At 35.3% G+C, this 19,972-nt stretch overlaps 1 protein-coding gene across 6 annotated transcripts in view; it reads left to right on the top strand.

Moving 5' to 3' along the window:
- The window catches only part of runx1 (RUNX family transcription factor 1), a 64,321-nt gene extending 45,110 nt beyond the window's left edge, over positions 1 to 19,211 (top strand). For 4 of the 6 annotated variants that reach the window (XM_051910140.1, XM_051910151.1, XM_051910182.1 and 1 more), the window contains 4 exons: positions 2,630 to 2,734; positions 6,318 to 6,485; positions 15,205 to 15,330; positions 16,677 to 19,211. In XM_051910140.1, coding sequence (XP_051766100.1) covers positions 2,630 to 2,734; positions 6,318 to 6,485; positions 15,205 to 15,330; positions 16,677 to 17,188 — 911 coding nt within the window. In that variant the 3' untranslated portion in view covers positions 17,189 to 19,211. The remainder of the gene's footprint in view (positions 1 to 2,629; positions 2,735 to 6,317; positions 6,486 to 15,204; positions 15,331 to 16,676) is intronic. The other 2 variants (XM_051910162.1, XM_051910191.1) reach the window with 1 other exon arrangement.
- The last annotated feature ends 761 nt before the right edge of the window (positions 19,212 to 19,972 follow it).

The raw sequence follows: 19,972 nt of genomic DNA, 5'->3' as shown, positions 1-19,972 counted from the left end.
TAAAAAAAAAAAATCAGGGTAATAATAACATGATGCTGAGGATTTACCATACTCATTTACTTGCAAAAAAGTACCACGATACTACCATGTTTTTTGGACAGGTATCATGGTATTCTTGGAGTTCCATAGAAATACCATGGTACATGAATTTTAGTACCATTCAGTATATTTCAAAATACCATGGTACTATCATTATACCGCAAAGAAGTTTTTAAAGGGTTTACTACGGTATTTACATGATTCTTCAAAGAATACCATGCTAATACCATGCTGCATCTCCAAAAACCTGGTATAATCATGGTACCAGGTCCAAAAAAATGTATTAATACTGTATTTTAACACACGATTACCATATTCATGTGTCATGGTAGTACCATGGTATACTTCAAAGTACCTTGGATTTCCATAGAAATACCGTGGTACATAAATTTTAGTACCATTTAGTATACTTCAAAATACCATGGTATTGCCATCTGATACTATCATTGTAGTTTTTAAAGGGTTTACTATGGTATTTACATGGTTCTTCAAAGAATACCATGCTAATACCATGCTGCTTCTCCAAATACGTGGTATATGGATTTCCATAGAAATGCCATGGTACAAACATTTTAGTAAGTTTTTAAGGCTTTACTGTGGTATTATTTACATGGTACTTCAATTCCATGTACAAAAACATTGTATTTTCACGATACTGTCCAAAAAAACACAGTAGTAATACTGAAATTTGATACATAACATGGTACCATGGTATTTACATGGTACTCCAATTCATTTTGAAGAATACCATGGTACTTTTTTGTAAACTCAATGTCAATGCGGATTATTACCGCAGTATTACAGCGTTTCCCCTAGATGTGCTGTGATGTTTGTGTGTTGTTTATGTCTGTGTGAGATCATCGCAGACAGAAGTGGATCGGTGTTGTCACAGTGACTGCGCTCAGAATAGCACCTGGCGTCGGACTCGAGCGCTGATCCTTGGCGCGGCCCGTGTTTGCGTGTGCGTCTGCACATCTGTGCATATGTGTGTGGTCAAACCCATAGTTTGTCATATTTTGGGGAACAGCTTGGAGTTTTTCCCAGCTCTATTTTTCTAGCGCGTGTGTGTGTAACCGTACCTTGCTTTGGCCGGCGATCTTAGGCCCGTTTAGTGCTGTGTAACTCAAACCTGCTGCTGGCATTCAAACGGACGCCTCCCTGGGGTCCATCTCATCGTCATAGCGATGAGTGACAGGTGAAAGCATCAGGAATTGTGGGTACAGACCCCAGCTCCCATAATCCTCTCAGTGCTCGTAGTCAAACCAGGTTTGTGTAGTTTGGCACATATGCACGTCTCGTCCAATAATGTCAGTCAAAACATGAGAAGCAGCTCATTATGAAACCGCAAGCAAAAATCTTGCATCTCATTATAATTTGAGTGAGTTTGTTGAATCAAGCAACCCATTGTGTGAATTAGTGAGAGCTAAATGGCAGTTTTCCAAAAAGACTTCTTAAAACACTCAAAATTGCATTGATAATAATCATAAATGTTTCTTGAGCAGCAAATCAGCATATTAGAATGATTTCTGAAGGATCATGTGACATTGAAGACTGGAGTAATGATGCTGAAAATTCAGCTTTGATCACTGGATATAAATTACATTTTACTATATATTCACATAGAAAACAGCTGATTTACATTGTAATAATATTTCAGAATTTTACTGTATTTTTGATCAAATAAATGCAGCCTTGGTGAGCAGAAGAGACTTCTTAAAAGATGGTTAGATGGTTTTCTATGGAAAGAGATTAGATATAAAAAAATATATATAAAGTATAATATATATATATATATAATATAATATAAAACATAAGAAACTATGTTTTTTTACTCCTGATTTTTTACTTTGGATTTTTTATTGTAATTTTTATTATGCTCAATGATGATTCTCATTACTGAAATATAATGATAGCAGCACAATTAGCACTCAATAAAATGTTTGGTTTTTCATTTATTTATTTTGCATTAACGGTAAAAGACTTTTGCCATTAAAGTGACGAGAATTAGATGGTGAAATGTGCTTAATTTAAAATAATGTCACTTGCAAAAAAAGGTCCTAAAAAGACTATTTCCTTTATGCAAAATCCTGTTTGTTTCCTTTGACTTTTGAAGTGCAAACTTGACTGATTTTGTGAGCGTGTGTGTTGGTGTGTGTGTGTGTGTGAGAGCGTTTATGAGGAGTGAAATCTGCCCGTTTTTATGTCGTGGCTCCTCTCAATATCTCACTGAATTATTTCAGACTCTCTCTCTCCTCGAGATCCTCCATGTGTCCTCTGTTTATTTGGGGATGCGGTCACATGACGTGGTGTTTGGCCCATGTCTCGGCTGTACTGCCTGAACTCTGTCTCTGTTTAAGGACACAACAGAAGTGACTTTAAATTCCCTTCTGTGTCTGATTGTGGGTTTTTTATTGTGGCATGTGCACTCATGACGACAGCCGTCCATCAGATAGATCACCCATAAAGTCTTCATCCGAGCTCAGTCTCGTCTCGCCAGTGTTTTACGGTCTCGCACACCTTACACGAATACATCTGACATGCAGCAACTAATAAATGCTTAATTTCTGACCTGTTTGTTTGTGTTTCTCAGGAAAGAGCTTCACTCTCACCATCACCGTCTTCACGAACCCTCCTCAGGTGGCCACTTATCAGAGAGCCATCAAGATCACTGTGGACGGACCCCGAGAACCACGCCGTGAGTGACCACGCACTTCACAACATATTATCAATCACTATCTAGGCACGAATGTGTGTAGTATTTGCACACTTGCATCACAGTGTTAAAATACTTTTTGGGGCCATACTTGCATTCAGAGATATGTTCTACCAACTAGTGTTTTTATTATCTTATCTCTCTCATTTCATCAGTGTAAATCAGCTAGCTAAAGCTGTGGAGTTTGATGTGGTTTGGCTGTTGTCGTGATGTGTGTTGGTTGCAGAAAGGGTTTTGTTTTGTCTTTGCTTTGATTTCAGTCAGTTAAACAAGTAACTGGTGAGAATTATGTCTGGTTAGTATGTTGGTAAATACTATAGTACTGAATGTTTACCATATGTATATATCATGGTATTTAGATTGTATTCCAAGGTACTTCAAAGAAACCCCATGGCACTTTTTGGTAGTGAAATGTTTTTATTCAAAATAATATTTTAAATGCCAAAAAAAAAAAGAAATATTGCAGTTAAAATGTATGGTACATAGTAATTTTATTTTTATTTTAACTTTATTTTGTTTTGTTGTAACAAGTTATTATTATTATTATTATTATTATTATTGTATTAATCAATTATAATTACTAAAGTATTATTAGTAGTACTAATAAATTAATAATAATGAAAAATAATTCTTTAGTAATTATAATTATTTTACTAATGTATTAAGATGTTATTATGTTTTATGTATTATTATGTTATCATTAATAAGAATTATTGTATTAACTAATAATTATAATTACTAAAGTATTATCAGTATTTTTAATAATAATAATAATGAAAAACATAATAATAACATCTTAATTCATAATAAATATTAATAATAAAAATAATTATAATTACTAAACTATTATTATTATTAATATTACGTTTTTCCATTATTATTAATACTACTACTACTACTACTACTATTTTAATAATATAATAATTAAGTAATACAATAATATTTACTATGTATTCAGTTATATTATTATTAATAATTAATATCATTATATTATTAGTATTATTAATATTATTATTAGTAGTATTAATAATATTAATAATAATGAAAAAATAATTCTTTAGTAATTATAATTATTTTTACTAATAATATTTATTATGTATTAAGATGTTATCATTATTATCATTATTATTATTAATAATAATAATTATTATTTTATTAACAAATTATTATAATTACTAACAATATTAATAATAATTAAAAACATAATAATAACATCTTAATACATAATAAGTATTATTGGTAAAAATAATTATAATTACTAAAGTATTATTATTATTATTTGTTTTTCCATTATTGTTATTTATAATACTAATACTAATAGCACTTTAATAATTATAATAATTAATTAGTACAATAATATTTACTTTGTATTAATTTTATTATTATTGATTTAGGAACTGTAATAATTTAATAATAATATTTATTAAGTTTATTTTTATTATTATTATAATTTTACATTACTAAAACACCAGGACTTTCATTGATATTGCATTAAAAAGCATATCATCTGCCAAAGGACTTGTATTTGTGTACCACATTATTTGTGTTGGTATATGTCTGAATCATTTTGGTGTAATGTAGTTTCTGTTGGTCACACTAATGTAAAGTGTGAGTGTGTCTTTATATGAACGTGTATCACGCTGTGCGCTCGTGTTGGTGTCCGTGGCGGGTCTATTCCCCGTTGGTCCGTTATTCCGGTCGGGAATCCATCGGACGGCGCCACCCCGCATATTCTGGGTCTGTCTGGCGGGATGCGCTGGCCTCGTCTTCAAAGCGCTCAGACGCGCTCTCTGATTTCAGCAGGACTTCCTCCCCTCGCGTGCGCCGACGAGTGTGCGGATGAGTGCGGCTGATGGTTTCACACAGCTGCGAGCCGCGTCTTTTCTGTTCCTTTCCGTTTGCCTTTTTCTCTCATCGCCTGTGATCATTAATCCCGGTCTCTATGTGTGAGGTCAAAGCCAGACACACACACACACACACACACATCAGACACCACAGCGCCCCCTACTGGAGCAGTGACATTCTTGTCTCATGTCCTCTCATGTCATTCAGCATCATTAGTAGGAAGTGAGATGTACAGAAGTGTGTGTGTGGTCAGCAGTGTTGGGTAGTAACTGATTACATGTAATCTGGATTGCATAATCAGACTCTAAAAATTAAGTTTACAATTTAAAAGTTGGATTACAGTTATATTTTTATGGATTACATGTAATCTGGATGACATAATCAGACTCTAAAAATTAAGTTTACAATTTAAAAGTTGGATTACAGTTACATTTTTATGGATTACATGTAATCTGGATTACATAATCAGACTCCAAAATTAAGTTTACAATTTAAAAGTCAGATTACAGTTATTTTTTTATGGATTATATGTAATCTGGATTACATAATCAGACTCTAAAAATTAAATTTACAATTTAAAAGTTGGATTACAGTTACATTTTTATGGATTACATGTAATCTGGATTACATAATCAGACTTCAAAAATTAAGTTTACAATTTAAAAGTCGAATTACAGTTACTTTTTATGGATTACATGAGTGTTGGGTAGTAATTGATTACATGTAATCTGGATTACTGTAATCAGACTCTAAAAATTACTTTTTAGTTACTTTTTTTATGGATTACATGATTACATATTATTCACACAATTTTTCATAATTTATTAAGTTCGTCCTAATTATTATTATTTTTTCTTTACAATTTTTCTTTCTAAAAAAATCCTAGCGCTTATAAACATTAGGAAAGCTTTCCAATTTTGTGGAATTCTACACATCAGCCACTAGTCAGGTTTCTATAATTATTTTAAGTTAATATTACTTTAATATTTCAATAATTTAATAACACATTTGCATGTTCACGGTTCTCTGATATCAAATAATTGTCACAATGACATGCAGGTACACACAAAAATATATGTTTCAACTCTCACTGTTACGTTTTTTTTTTGTTTTACATTTTTATGATTTCATTAATTAGCTTTTCATCAACTCACAAACCCGCTGCAGTCATTTCACAGACCCAAATTAATGTTTAATGCACTTCTATATGATTTTTTTTTTTTTTTTTTTTTTTTTTTTTTTGTCAAATAAGTTGGGTCAAAAGTAATCAAAAAGTAATCACAATACATTACCTAATATTTGTAATCCAATAGATTAGATTACTAACTACAATTTTCATCATGCAATTTGTAATCAGCAATTTATGGAAGCTTGTTTCTGCCACAGAATAAAACCATTTAAAAGATAATTGCGACTTTTTATCTCGCATATAAAGTCAGAATTGCAAAATATAAACTCGCAATTCTGAGAAAAAAGCCAGAATTGTGAGATAAAAAGTCGCAGTTACCTTTTTTATATTTTATTCAGTGGCGAAAACAAGTTTCCATAGCAATTGACTGCAATTTGTAAGTAATCTACCCAGCACTGGTGCTCAGATCATGGTGTATGTCTAATAGTTTGTGTGTTTAAGTGGCTTTGATTCTGTTAATGGACAGTCAGTAACTAAATCGTTCTCTCTCATCTCCGTTCTGTGTGTGTGTGTGTGTGTGTGTATGTCCAGGCCACCGACAGAAGCCGGATGAAGCGGTAAAGCCAGGCGCGTTAGCTTTCTCTGAGCAGTTGAGGCGAAGTGCCATGCGGTGCAGTCCACACCACGGCCCCGCCCCCAACCCCCGCCCCGCCCTCAACACGCCCCCCTTCAGCAGCCCCGCCCACAGCCAGATTCCCGGTGAGTTAGACCGCAGAACCTCTCTGTATCTGACGCGCATCTCTCCCGAGGGTAGACCTGTGTGTTAATTCTATTCAATTCCATTCTGTTCTGTCCTATTCTATTCCATATTCTACATTCTATATTCTACTCCCCTGTTCTAGTCACAGTCATTGATTTTCTATTTGATTGTTTTCTGCTCTTCCGTTTTTATTCCTCTAATGCAGGGATTCCCAAACTTTTATTTCCTGGTCCTTTTTTTTAGTTCCTGGTTAAATAAAGCACAAATCAAAAAAAAAAAAAAAAAACTTTTTTGTCAGCCATATTTGATCTAAAATATTTACTTGAATTCCCCCTGAGATGTTACATTAATATTCCAGTAATGTAACAACATATTTGTATGTTCACAGTTCTCTGATGCCAGTTAATGGTCACCTGACAGGCAGTTAAACAAATGAAGAATTTAATAAAATTATATATTACTTTATTATATATATATATATATATATATTAATTTTTTATAATTTAAAATATATTAAAAAAATATTTTACATTTTTATATATATATATATATATAATTAAAAAAAATATATATATATATATTAAATGCTGTTTTTTTTTTTAAATAAATAAATAACTTATTTTAATTTCACATTAATCATTTCATTAATTATTAGCTTTTTATCAACTCATGAACTCCCTGCAATTGTCTCAAAACCTCAGTTTGGGAAACCCTATTCTATTCTATTCTATTCTATTCTATTCGTAGGACTTTATCCGTCCTAAATAGTAAAATCATATTAATTGCTTTGCTAGAATAGGAACATTTTATAAAATGAATCAGAATTTGCTGCAAACACTCTTGTGTTGTGCTTTTGCATTAGTGTGTACTAGTTCAGGGATAGTGGAAGGAAGCGTGTGTGTGTGTGTGTGTGTGTGTGTGTGTGTGTGTGTGTGTGTGTGTGTGCGGCACGTTGTTATTGGTTCTGCTTGTTCCTGGCAGGTGACGGGGGGAAGTGGGGACACATCACACATCATCGGACGTTCAGACATAACAAATACAGCGAACAAGGCCTCCTTTGATTGGAGCTTAGACAAGCATGCCAGAGCGTGCCGCCACACACACACACACACACACACACACACACACACACACATGTAGTAGAAGGCAACGTTTAAGCCCCAATAACAATCAGCAAAATCCTTGTGGGGGCCACAAATGTTTCTTTGCTCTTTCATCGTTTCTTTTGTTTCATACTACAGAGAAGCCAGATGTAAATATCTGGCCCTTTTACTGTACAGAGGAATGTTCAAATTACATGTTTGCTTCAATTAAAGCAGCGCAGTGACATTTCTCACAGTCTGAATACTGGAACATTACTGCACTTTATGCAATTCGTGTGTGGTGCCTTCTGTGAAGCATATTCGTTTATTAAATATTTTGGGTAATTTGATTGGCATTCACGCAGGATGTGTTTTTGCGTTGAAAACGGCTAGATGGAGTGCAACAGATTTAAACTTCCACAGAAAATGGGGAAAGATTTTTGAATGTTTATGAAAGAAGTCTCTTCAACTCACCAAGGCTGCATTTGACTGGGTTGTTTTAACCTAGTGGTTGGGTTAAATGTTTGCCCAGCCTGCTGGGTAGTTTTAATTAACTATTTATTTAAAATTACTGTATTACTAGCTTAAAAATGAACCAAAAATATATTTCATAAATGAACATTTATTAAATAGCTTAATAAATGTTCACCTTTTGATTATTATTATTGTTGCCTCTAGTAATTATGTGTCTTATTTTTAATTTCCAACCTATTTTGGGTTCATTTTAAGCCAGACATATAGTCATTTTTAAACAATAGTTGAGTTAAATAAAACTACCCAGCAGGTTGGGCAAACATTTAACCCAACCACTGGGTTAAAACAAACCAATCGCTGGGTTTGTCTATTTTCAACCCAACTTGGGTTGTTTTTAACCCAGCATTTTTTAGAATGTAACATTATAAATGTCTTTGTTGTCACTTTTGATCAATTTAAAATATCCATGCTGAGAAGTCATCTTCTGAGAAATCAACTGACGACAGCTCTAAGTTTGGCACTTCTGCTTTTCATGCGTTGTTGTTTAAAACATTTCCCAATCTGAAAACACAGACCTCCCGCTCCGAAATACTGAGATCCTCTTAGTTTCTCTTCCCCTTCATGGGTGCAGATGGGAGAAAGGTGTGTGTGTGAGAGAGAACGACAGAAAGACGAGCACCTTGCGTATGTGTAAAGAGGAGGAAGCAGAATGCAGAAAAGGGGAAGTGAGACGTGTTTGACAGGAAGCAGGCTTGTGTGAAAATCCCTCATTCAAAGCGCAACCAAATCTAGTGCGGTTTGATTTTATTCATGGAAATAAGTCGATTAAAACAAGCAGACAAAACCAAAATTATTTTCTTAAACACTAAAGTCTACATTTATATGGAAGCTTGTTTCCGCTATGAAATAAAAAATAAAAAGGTAATTGTGACTTTTTTTCTCAGAATTGCGAGATATAAAGTCCAGTTGTGAGGGGAAAAAGACTGACTTTATATCTCGCAATTCTGACTTTATAACTCGCAATTCTGACTTTATATCTCGCAATTCTGACTTTATAACTCGCAATTCTGACTTTATATCACGGAATTCTGACTTTATTTCAAGCAATTCTGACTTTATATCTCGCAATTCTGACTTTATGACTCGCAATTCTGACTTTATATCTCGCAATTCTGACTTTATATCTCGCAATTCTGACTTTATGACTCGCAATTCTGACTTTATATCTCGCAATTCTGACTTTATGACTCGCAATTCTGACTTTATATCTCGCAATTCTGACTTTATGACTCGCAATTCTGACTTTATATCTCGCAATTCTGACTTTATATCTCGCAATTCTGACTTTATATCTTGCAATTCTGACTTTATAACTCGCAATTCTGACTTTATATCTCGCAATTCTGACTTTATAACTCGCAATTCTGACTTTATATCTCGCAATTCTGACTTTATATCTTGCAATTCTGACTTTATAACAACCAATTCTGACTTTATATCACGGAATTCTGACTTTATATCACGGAATTCTGACTTTATTTCAAGCAATTCTGACTTTATATCTCGCAATTCTGACTTTATGACTCGCAATTCTGACTTTATATCTCGCAATTCTGACTTTATAACTCGCAATTCTGACTTTATATCTCGCAATTCTGACTTTATATCTTGCAATTCTGACTTTATAACAACCAATTCTGACTTTATATCACGGAATTCTGACTTTATATCACGGAATTCTGACTTTATTTCAAGCAATTCTGACTTTATATCTCGCAATTCTGACTTTATGACTCGCAATTCTGACTTTATATCTCGCAATTCTGACTTTATATCTCGCAATTCTGACTTTATGACTCGCAATTCTGACTTTATATCTCGCAATTCTGACTTTATGACTCGCAATTCTGACTTTATATCTCGCAATTCTGACTTTATGACTCGCAATTCTGACTTTATATCTCGCAATTCTGACTTTATATCTCGCAATTCTGACTTTATATCTTGCAATTCTGACTTTATATCACGGAATTCTGACTTTATTTCAAGCAATTCTGACTTTATATCACACAATTCTGACTTTATATCTCGCAATTCTGACTTTATATCTCGCAATTCTGACTTTATAACTCGCAATTCTGACTTTATATCTCGCAATTCTGACTTTATTTCAAGCAATTCTGACTTTATATCAAGCAATTCTGACTTTATATCTCGCAATTCTGACTTTATATCAAGCAATTCTGACTTTATTTCAAGCAATTCTGACTTTATATCAAGCAATTCTGACTTTATTTCAAGCAATTCTGACTTTATATCTCGCAATTCTGACTTTATTTCAAGCAATTCTGACTTTATATCAAGCAATTCTGACTTTATATCAAGCAATTCTGACTTTATATCTCGCAATTCTGACTTTATTTCAAGCAATTCTGACTTTATATCAAGCAATTCTGACTTTATTTCAAGCAATTCTGACTTTATTTCAAGCAATTCTGACTTTATATCAAGCAATTCTGACTTTATTTCAAGCAATTCTGACTTTTTATCACGCAATTCTGACTTTATAACTCACAATTCTGACTTTATATCTCGCAATTCTGACCTTATAACTCGCAATTCTGACTTTATGACTCGCAATTCTGACTTTATATCACACAATTCTGACTTTATGGATCGCAATTCTGACTTTATAACTCGCAATTCTGACTTTATATCACACAATTCTGACTTTATATCTCGCAATTCTGACTTTATATCTCGCAATTCTGACTTTATTTCAAGCAATTCTGACTTTATATCTCGCAATTCTGACTTTATATCAAGCAATTCTGACTTTATTTCAAGCAATTCTGACTTTATATCTCGCAATTCTGACTTTATTTCAAGCAATTCTGACTTTATATCTCGCAATTCTGACTTTATATCTCGCAATTCTGACTTTATTTCAAGCAATTCTGACTTTATATCTCGCAATTCTGACTTTATATCACGCAATTCTGACTTTATAACTCACAATTCTGACTTTATATCTCGCAATTCTGACTTTATAACTCGCAATTCTGACTTTATATCACGGAATTCTGACTTTATATCTCGCAATTCTGGCTTTATATCTCGCAATTCTGACTTTATGACTCGCAATTCTGACTTTATATCTCGCAATTCTGACTTTATATCTCGCAATTCTGACTTTATATCTTGCAATTCTGACTTTATAACTCGCAATTCTGACTTTATAACTCGCAATTCTGACTTTATATCTCGCAATTCTGACTTTATATCTTGCAATTCTGACTTTATAACAACCAATTCTGACTTTATATCACGGAATTCTGACTTTATTTCAAGCAATTCTGACTTTATATCACACAATTCTGACTTTATATCTCGCAATTCTGACTTTATATCTCGCAATTCTGACTTTATAACTCGCAATTCTGACTTTATATCTCGCAATTCTGACTTTATTTCAAGCAATTCTGACTTTATATCTCGCAATTCTGACTTTATTTCAAGCAATTCTGACTTTATATCAAGCAATTCTGACTTTATATCTCGCAATTCTGACTTTATATCAAGCAATTCTGACTTTATTTCAAGCAATTCTGACTTTATATCAAGCAATTCTGACTTTATTTCAAGCAATTCTGACTTTATATCTCGCAATTCTGACTTTATTTCAAGCAATTCTGACTTTATATCAAGCAATTCTGACTTTATATCAAGCAATTCTGACTTTATATCTCGCAATTCTGACTTTATTTCAAGCAATTCTGACTTTATATCAAGCAATTCTGACTTTATTTCAAGCAATTCTGACTTTATATCTCGCAATTCTGACTTTATTTCAAGCAATTCTGACTTTTTATCACGCAATTCTGACTTTATAACTCACAATTCTGACTTTATATCTCGCAATTCTGACCTTATAACTCACAATTCTGACTTTATATCACACAATTCTGACTTTATATCTCGCAATTCTGACTTTATTTCAAGCAATTCTGACTTTATATCTCGCAATTCTGACTTTATATCAAGCAATTCTGACTTTATTTCAAGCAATTCTGACTTTATATCTCGCAATTCTGACTTTATTTCAAGCAATTCTGACTTTATATCTCGCAATTCTGACTTTATATCTCGCAATTCTGACTTTATTTCAAGCAATTCTGACTTTATATCTCGCAATTCTGACTTTATATCACGCAATTCTGACTTTATAACTCACAATTCTGACTTTATATCTCGCAATTCTGACTTTATAACTCGCAATTCTGACTTTATATCACGGAATTCTGACTTTATATCTCGCAATTCTGGCTTTATATCTCGCAATTGACAGCTGACTCATTTGAGACCATTTTAATCTCAGCAAAGGAATTTTCAGAGAAACTGAGCTATGGAAGAGCAAACCCTGAGCAATAAAATGTTCCTGTTGCATTGAGCTGGATGATGGAGTGATGAAAGGACAGAACCGGGCTGGACTGTAGCGCAGGACAGAATGTTTCCTGCCGCGTGCTTCCCTCTGATCCACTGGCCAGAAATAGCAGCGGGATTACGGCCAGCGGAAACCGTTATTAAGTCATTCAAGAGCTCTCTTTCTCTCTCGTTCTTTGCTACTTCTCTTTTCGTACCCGTGAAAATAAGAAGCAGCTGGTCACACGGGCCTGACGCGTCCATGTTTGTTTGTGTGTTCAAACGAGCTCTGGCGCGTGCAGATTTGAGGAAGCTTGTGTATTTAAATTTGCATTTGTTTGGTGGTCGGACTAACTTGTGCACAGATTAGGGAAGTTTGGCCAGAAATCTATTTGTAGCGTAACGTGTGCTCCTGCGGTCTCAAAAATCACTAAAACACTGTGACATTAAATAACTCACAGCCAAACGTATCGAATGTCCTTTGATTTCTCCCAGTAGTTTTTCCAAAGTAGATGAATTGGAACAAATGGAACTGGCTGGAGGGGATTTTGGAAGCTGGAATCAGTCTGATAACTGAGACTTTGTTAAAGACGTTTACAACTTTGATCACTGCGGTAAATTGAACCTCAGAGAATTTTCTTCTCAAGAAAACAATTTCAGAATCACTTCTGAAAGATGTGTTTCCATACTACAGGAACGCTTTCCCACATCAACTGCTGGGAAATTAATGTTCTGTCATTATTTACTTACCCAACCTGTATGCGGTTTATTTTTCCATGGATGACAGAAGGAGTTTAGCAGATTGTCTCAGCTGCTCCGATCGCATTTAAATAATGAATTTAATGAAACTTCAGAGTTTAAATACATGATAATTAGGTTTGAGAGCTTAAATTTCGGTATTTTCTTCACACACACCTATTATATGACTGGAAAATAGCATATATAGATTCATATGGACTATTTTTATGAACCTTTATAGTGTTTTTTTTTTTTTTTTTTTTGGAGTGAACAACATGAGGGAGAATTTTCTTTTATTATGCAGAATTTTTTTCATTAATTTAGTATTATTTATGTACTATTAAAGTATTTTTATATTTTCAGTTTTTATTTTAATTTTAGTTTTTTTAAGTAATTTTATTTTTGTCATTTTTATTATTTTTAATATTTAGTCTATTTAGCTTCATTTTTTATTTCAGATGTAATTTTAGTAATGGTAATACTTTAATACTTGAACGTATTAGTGTGTGTGTGTGTGTGTGTGTGTGTGTGTGTGTGTGTGTCTGTGAGAGAGAGTGTGTGTGTGAGTGTGTGTGTTTGTGTGTGTGTGTGTGTGTGTGTGTGAGAGAGAGAGAGTGTGTGTGTGTGTGTGTGTGTGTGATTGAGTGTGTGTCTGTGTGTGTGTGTGTGTGTGTCTCTGTGCGTGTGTCTGTGTGTGTGAGAGAGAGTGTGTGTGTGTGTGTGTGTGTGTGTGTGTGTGTGTGTGTGTGTGTGTGTGTGTGTGTGTGTGCGTGTCTGTGTGTGAGTGTGTGTCTGTGTGCGTGTGTGTCTGTGAGTGTGTGTGTTGTGTGTGTGTGTGTGTCTGTAAGTGTGTGTGAGAGAAAGAGTGTGTATGTCTGTGTGTGAGTGTGTGTGGGTGTGTGTGTGTGTGTGTGTGTGTGTAAGTGTGTGTGTGGTTGTGTGTGTGTCTGTCTTTGCAAACTCAACCTTTTGAGAACAAAATGTCCCCACAAAGATGGCATTTTTTGGTCTTCATGAGGAAAACAATTTATAAATCATAATAAATGATGTTTTTTGATGTAAAAATGCAGAGTGTTCTCTGTTGTGGGTAGGTTTAGGGGTAGAGGATAGAAAATACACTAAAAAACATTATGTCTATGGAAAGTCCACATAAAACATGGAAACCCAACGTGTGTGTGTGTGTGTGTGTGTGTGTGTGTGTGTGTGTGTGTGTGTGTGTGTGTGTGTGTGTGTGTGCGTGCGTGCGTGTGTGTGTGAGAGAGAGAGCCCAGTAAAAAATGATTGAGTCCCGCTCGCACCGGATGCCCGAATCCGCCTCCAGCCACCCACCCAGCCATGTGTGACTCCTGCTCCAGATCACAAGCCCTGAGCCTGGGGAGGGAGGCAGGAAAAGAGGGGGCTTCTGGGGGGCCTGGCAGCGGGCCGCGCTCTGGCTGCACTTGAAACGGGCCGCGCACTCTTTGGCCGCTGTGCATAATTTGCTTCCTCTCTGATGGCTCTCCCTCCCCTCCTGTCTGGAAGTCTGCAGGCTATCGGCGAGCGTTTATTAGACCACGGGGAGAGAGAGTGAGAGAGACAGACTCATACTGAGAGAATGTCTTCTCCGCCTCCTGCTCCTCTCACTCCATTATTCATTGTTTGTCTTGAATACAGGAGGCTGATTTTTATTGGTACATAAACTACTGTTGTACAGTTTCTTTTCTTAAAAAAATTAATACATTTATTCAGCAAGGATACATTAATTTGATCAAAAGTGACAGTAAAGACATTTATAATGTTATAAAAGATTTCCATTTCAAATAAATGCTGTTCGGTTGAACTTTGTTCATCAAAGAATCCTGAAAATATCACGGTTTGGTTGTGTGTGTTTATGTCTGTGTTCTTCTTAGTAGCTATTAATAATATTTCTGTATTTTTGTATTTTATTTCTGTGTTTCTTGGATTTGGTAGTGAAATGGAGCAGTCATAACATCATTTATTGAATATAAATGTTTGGTTTTAGATTCGAGGCAGATGCAGACGTCTCCTTCCTGGTCGTATGAACAGTCGTACCCTTACCTGGGCCCCATCTCCACCCCGACGGTCCACCCGACGACACCCATCTCACCCAGCCGCAACGCTATACACTGTGAGTTTTACCATGCTGCATGTCTAAAAAAACATGATAATACCATGGTACTTTTTAAAAGGGTTTTAATAAATCTTAATTAAAATGAAATAAAAATAAATTTCACCAGTGTTATTTTAGTATTATTTGTAGTTTTTATTAATATTTTAATTAGCTTTTTATTATATTTTCATCATATATTTAGTTTAACTCATAGTAATTTTATTTTTATTAGTTTTTTTTAAATATCCCCAATTTAAGTTTCATTTATGTAATTTGAATCTATGTTTTGAGTGAATCAATCGGGTGAACCAGTGATTCAATGAACCATTCATAATGAATCAACTGTTTGACTGAAGCGAATCTATTCATTTAGACATTTACCGCCACCTACTGGCAGTTTTAGTTTCTTAATTAGAGTATCATTTCATTAAAAAATATATTTCATTTTTTGGGAATAGTTTGCCCAAAAATGAAAATTCTGTTTATTTACATTTTCTCACCCTCATGTCGTTTCAAACCTGTATGACTTTCTTTATTTTTCGAATAAATAAAGAAGATATTTTGAAGAATGTTGGTAACCGAACTGTTTTGCTCTGTAAATATATATAAATACCAATTCAGATGCTGCTTCTGGAAAAAAAAACATGGCCACTGAAGCCTAAAAGTTTATGTGTAATAAATGCTATGTTGAATCAAATAAAATATTTCTTTCTAACGCTACTTTTTGTAATGTTTATTTAATGCTTTTCTCATTTAACACAATAATGACTATCTTTTGGGGGTAATTTCTCAGTCGAATTTGATGTGTGATTAATTTGCGAAAATGTAATTATTTAAATAGATTAAAAAATATCACTTGGCAGCCATAATATATATATATATATATATAGCTTTATTTCGATTAACAAAAAAGTCTTTAATAGTTTTATTTTTAGTTATTGATAGTACGCTGTAAAAAATTATTTTCATGATTTGTTATCACAACATTTTTCTGCTGACAAATCAACTTCAATAATTAATGTGGTTCAGATAACATAATATTTTGAGTTTCTGTTGATTAAATCAATCGCCGTCATTGTATTAACTCAAATTTTTAATTTCAATGAACTTAAAATTTTAAGGCAACCAGGTCACTTACTTTTTCAAGTTAAACCAACACTTCTTTTTTACAGTGTTAGTTTTGTTTTGAACAACAGATTTAGTGGCTCAAACTCTTGAATAATGAAAGTTTCACACATGAGATCTCTTTAATATCTCAGTCGTTTCTCCAAGACAGCAATTAGAATAAATAAGAATATATTTTAGAATTATTCCTGAGAAAAGACCCCAGCATCTATCTAAGCACATCTTTTGTTTTCCTGCAGGTCCAGATCTGACGGCGTTCACTGACCCTCGCGTCGGCCTGGAGCGTTCCTTCCCCTCGCTCCCCTCCCTACCAGACGGCCGTTTCTCGGATCCGCGCGTGCCGTACCCCACCGGGGCGTTTACGTACACGCCCACCCCTGTCACCAACGCCATCGGCATCGGCATGTCGGCTATGACAAGCCCCGCGGGCCGCTACCACACATACTTACCGCCGGCGTACCCCGCGGGGTCCTCGCAGGCTCAGGCCGGACCCTTCCAGGCCGGCTCGTCCCCGTATCACCTCTACTACAGCAGTGCCGCCGGATCCTACCAGTTCTCCATGATGCCGGGCGGAGGAGGAGGCGAGCGCTCGCCGCCGCGCATCTTACCGCCCTGCACCAACGCCTCCACAGGCTCCGCCCTCCTGCACCCCTCTCTGCCCAATCAGAGCGACGTCGTGGTGGAGGCCGAAGGAAGCCACAGCAGTTCGCCGACCAACATGTCGGTCGAAGCCGTCTGGAGGCCGTATTGACGTTTGAACAGGTCGACGGACAGTCGGCTTGACCAATAGGACGCGGGCAGCTGAACGAGGCGGTTTCTGATTAGAGCAATTGACTCAAAGGACAGACTTTTTCACAGCACAGCATGAGACTCGCTTGCTTTTTTTAAAGTGGATAGTTTGTATTATTATTATTATTATTATTAAAATTATTGTTGTTGTTGTTATTATTATTATTACTGTTGTTCGTCTCATCATCACTGTACTTTTATCAGTGCCTCTGTGTTTTATGTCAAACAAAACCTCACCATGTTTCGTCAAAGGCCAGAAACACACTCTATGCAAGTATTTAAATGCATATCGCTAATAAATAAGTCCACCAAACAAAAAGCCATCTCGATCGTAAAACTACTTTGCATAAATGTAATTGTATATGCCATAAATTAAAACAATCAAAAATATTTTTATTGTACTGTAATGATTACTTATTGTTTTATTTTTGCTTTTTTAAATAATTAAATATTTTAATAAATATTGGTTCAGGTAACAGACAATAAAAATAGTATAAGTTTATCTTTACTCAGTATCCTATTCAGGTAGCTCATATAAATGTGCAAAATAACTTTGCACAAACATAATACTTTTATGTAAATAATTTTTTGGGGGGGGGCGATTTTTGCCTTTTGCCTTTATTATGATAAGATAGTATAGAGTGGACAGGAAGCGAGAGGGGGGGCGGGATCAGGAAAGGTCCATGAGCCGGGACTCGTATTTAGGTCGCTCGGCACCGACGTAAATTAAAATATATAATAAAATAATGCATTTTGTAGCCTAGTGGTTACTTGTTTTATTTCTGCTTTTTGACAATAATACTTAAATATCGAAATAATTCAAATATTGGTGCAGACATTATAAAATAAAACTATATCAGTTGATCTCTATTTAATATTCCATTCAGGTAGATGATATAAACATGCAAAATAACTTTGCACTAACATAATACTATATGATTTTTTTGGGGCGATTTATGCCTTTATTATGATAGGATAGTATAGAGTGGGCATGAAGCGAGATGGGATCCAGAAAGGTCCGCGAGCCGGGACTCGAACTCGGGTCGCCCGAAGCACAATGTAGGCGCTGCCCACGAGGCTATTGGCACTGACATAAATTAAAATATTTAATAAAATAATGCATTTTGTAGTCTAGCGGTTACTTATTGTTTTATTTCTGGTTTTTGACAATAATACTTAAATATCGAAATCATTCAAAAATTGGTTCAGACACTAGATATTCCATTCAGGTAGCTGATATAAACATGTCAACTAACTTGAAATTGCTCAGATGTCTTTAAACTCCACCGTAACTGACCCGAGAAAACTCACCATAAAAGAAGACGATTTACGCTAACGTCCATTTTGCGATATCACCCTCTGCATTCTGACATATTTCTGAATGAAATAGTGCATATTGATCTTGTGTAGCTGGAAGCGTTTGTATTCATAAACTTGTGTAGAGTCTGTTTCGGGTCTCAGTTGATCTGCAGTGTGATCCGTTCTCGACTGGATGGATTAAAGTCAATTAATCGGCTGAATTGATGCCCAGAAAGTTTCCCGCTCCATCGTCGTCCCTCACTGCAGCCGAGGAGGAACAAAACACGCCTCTGCCAGCGGCGATACGCTCTTGAGAGTTTAAACAGACTTTTGACTCTTTACATTTCCAGGTTTACGAGACTTCGCCCGGTCACTGCCTTTCACGGTCGTTCTCTCCGCAAGATTTACACGGTTTCTGCAATTTCAACCTTTCCGATTGATGCTCTTGTGTAATGCTTTGACGGTTGGCTGGATGGAAGATGGAAGAATCACGAACCTGATTTTTTGTGTAAATAGACTGTAAATTACTTCAGAGGTTTGACACACGACACGGTTCTCAACTTCCACAATTGTGAAACAAGCAAAACCTTCTGGAATGCAGCTTATTTTTTCCTTTGTTGTCCCTTTTCAACATTTCTTTGGGGAATATAACACTTTGTTGTGAAGAAACTGCTTATTTCTCTACAGTGAGTGGTGTCTTTATTTCTTATTAGTGGTTTGTTCAGTGTGTGCATCGTCCTGCAACGTTTCAAATCACCTGGCGAACAGTATCGTGATACCATGATTCATATAGCACAGACATTACATGCTCCAAAGTGCATCAAAGTATACATACAATGAAATTGTACAATTACCACGGTACCCAGTCCAAAAAATGTGGTAATACCATAGTAGTTTTTTCATCTTATAGAGACACTTTTTTCTTTTCTTCTTTGGAAAGGTGATTTTGCAGCAGCAGCCAGATTTTGCCCAGGCAAGCACTCATGTTTCCTTAAAGGCACAATATGTAAGATTTTTGGATTAAAATATCCAAAAATGATTAGACAAGGGAACAACTGTTTGGATACATTTATAGACAGAAAAGTAATCCCTGTTATATAGCTCAACACGTTTAGACTTATTGTTTGAATCTCGTTTTCTTGATTTATATTAATATGATATTCTAATATCGATCTAGCTTACTGTAGTGTGCAACAAGTGTCTCGTAGCAGCCGCCGAGCGAACGCACAGAGTAACGTCATAACGTCATTTTCAACAACTCAAATGTATCTAATATGATAAACAGCGCCGCGTTACCCCACATGTGCTTGACCGGAAGAAGCGAAAGAGGCGACTGCGGCATAATAAAAGTCCCACTGCTCTCGAGATGTATGTCGCGCTCGTCTTTCATTAGCAATCGCTCCAGCGGCCTCGTTCAGCTCCAACATCCTGCTTCATACTACAGTAA

The sequence above is a fragment of the Ctenopharyngodon idella genome, chromosome 1, assembly GCF_019924925.1.
Source record: "Ctenopharyngodon idella isolate HZGC_01 chromosome 1, HZGC01, whole genome shotgun sequence".
NCBI classification, from domain to species: domain Eukaryota; kingdom Metazoa; phylum Chordata; class Actinopteri; order Cypriniformes; family Xenocyprididae; genus Ctenopharyngodon; species Ctenopharyngodon idella.
This window is presented reverse-complemented; position numbering and strand designations above follow the sequence as displayed.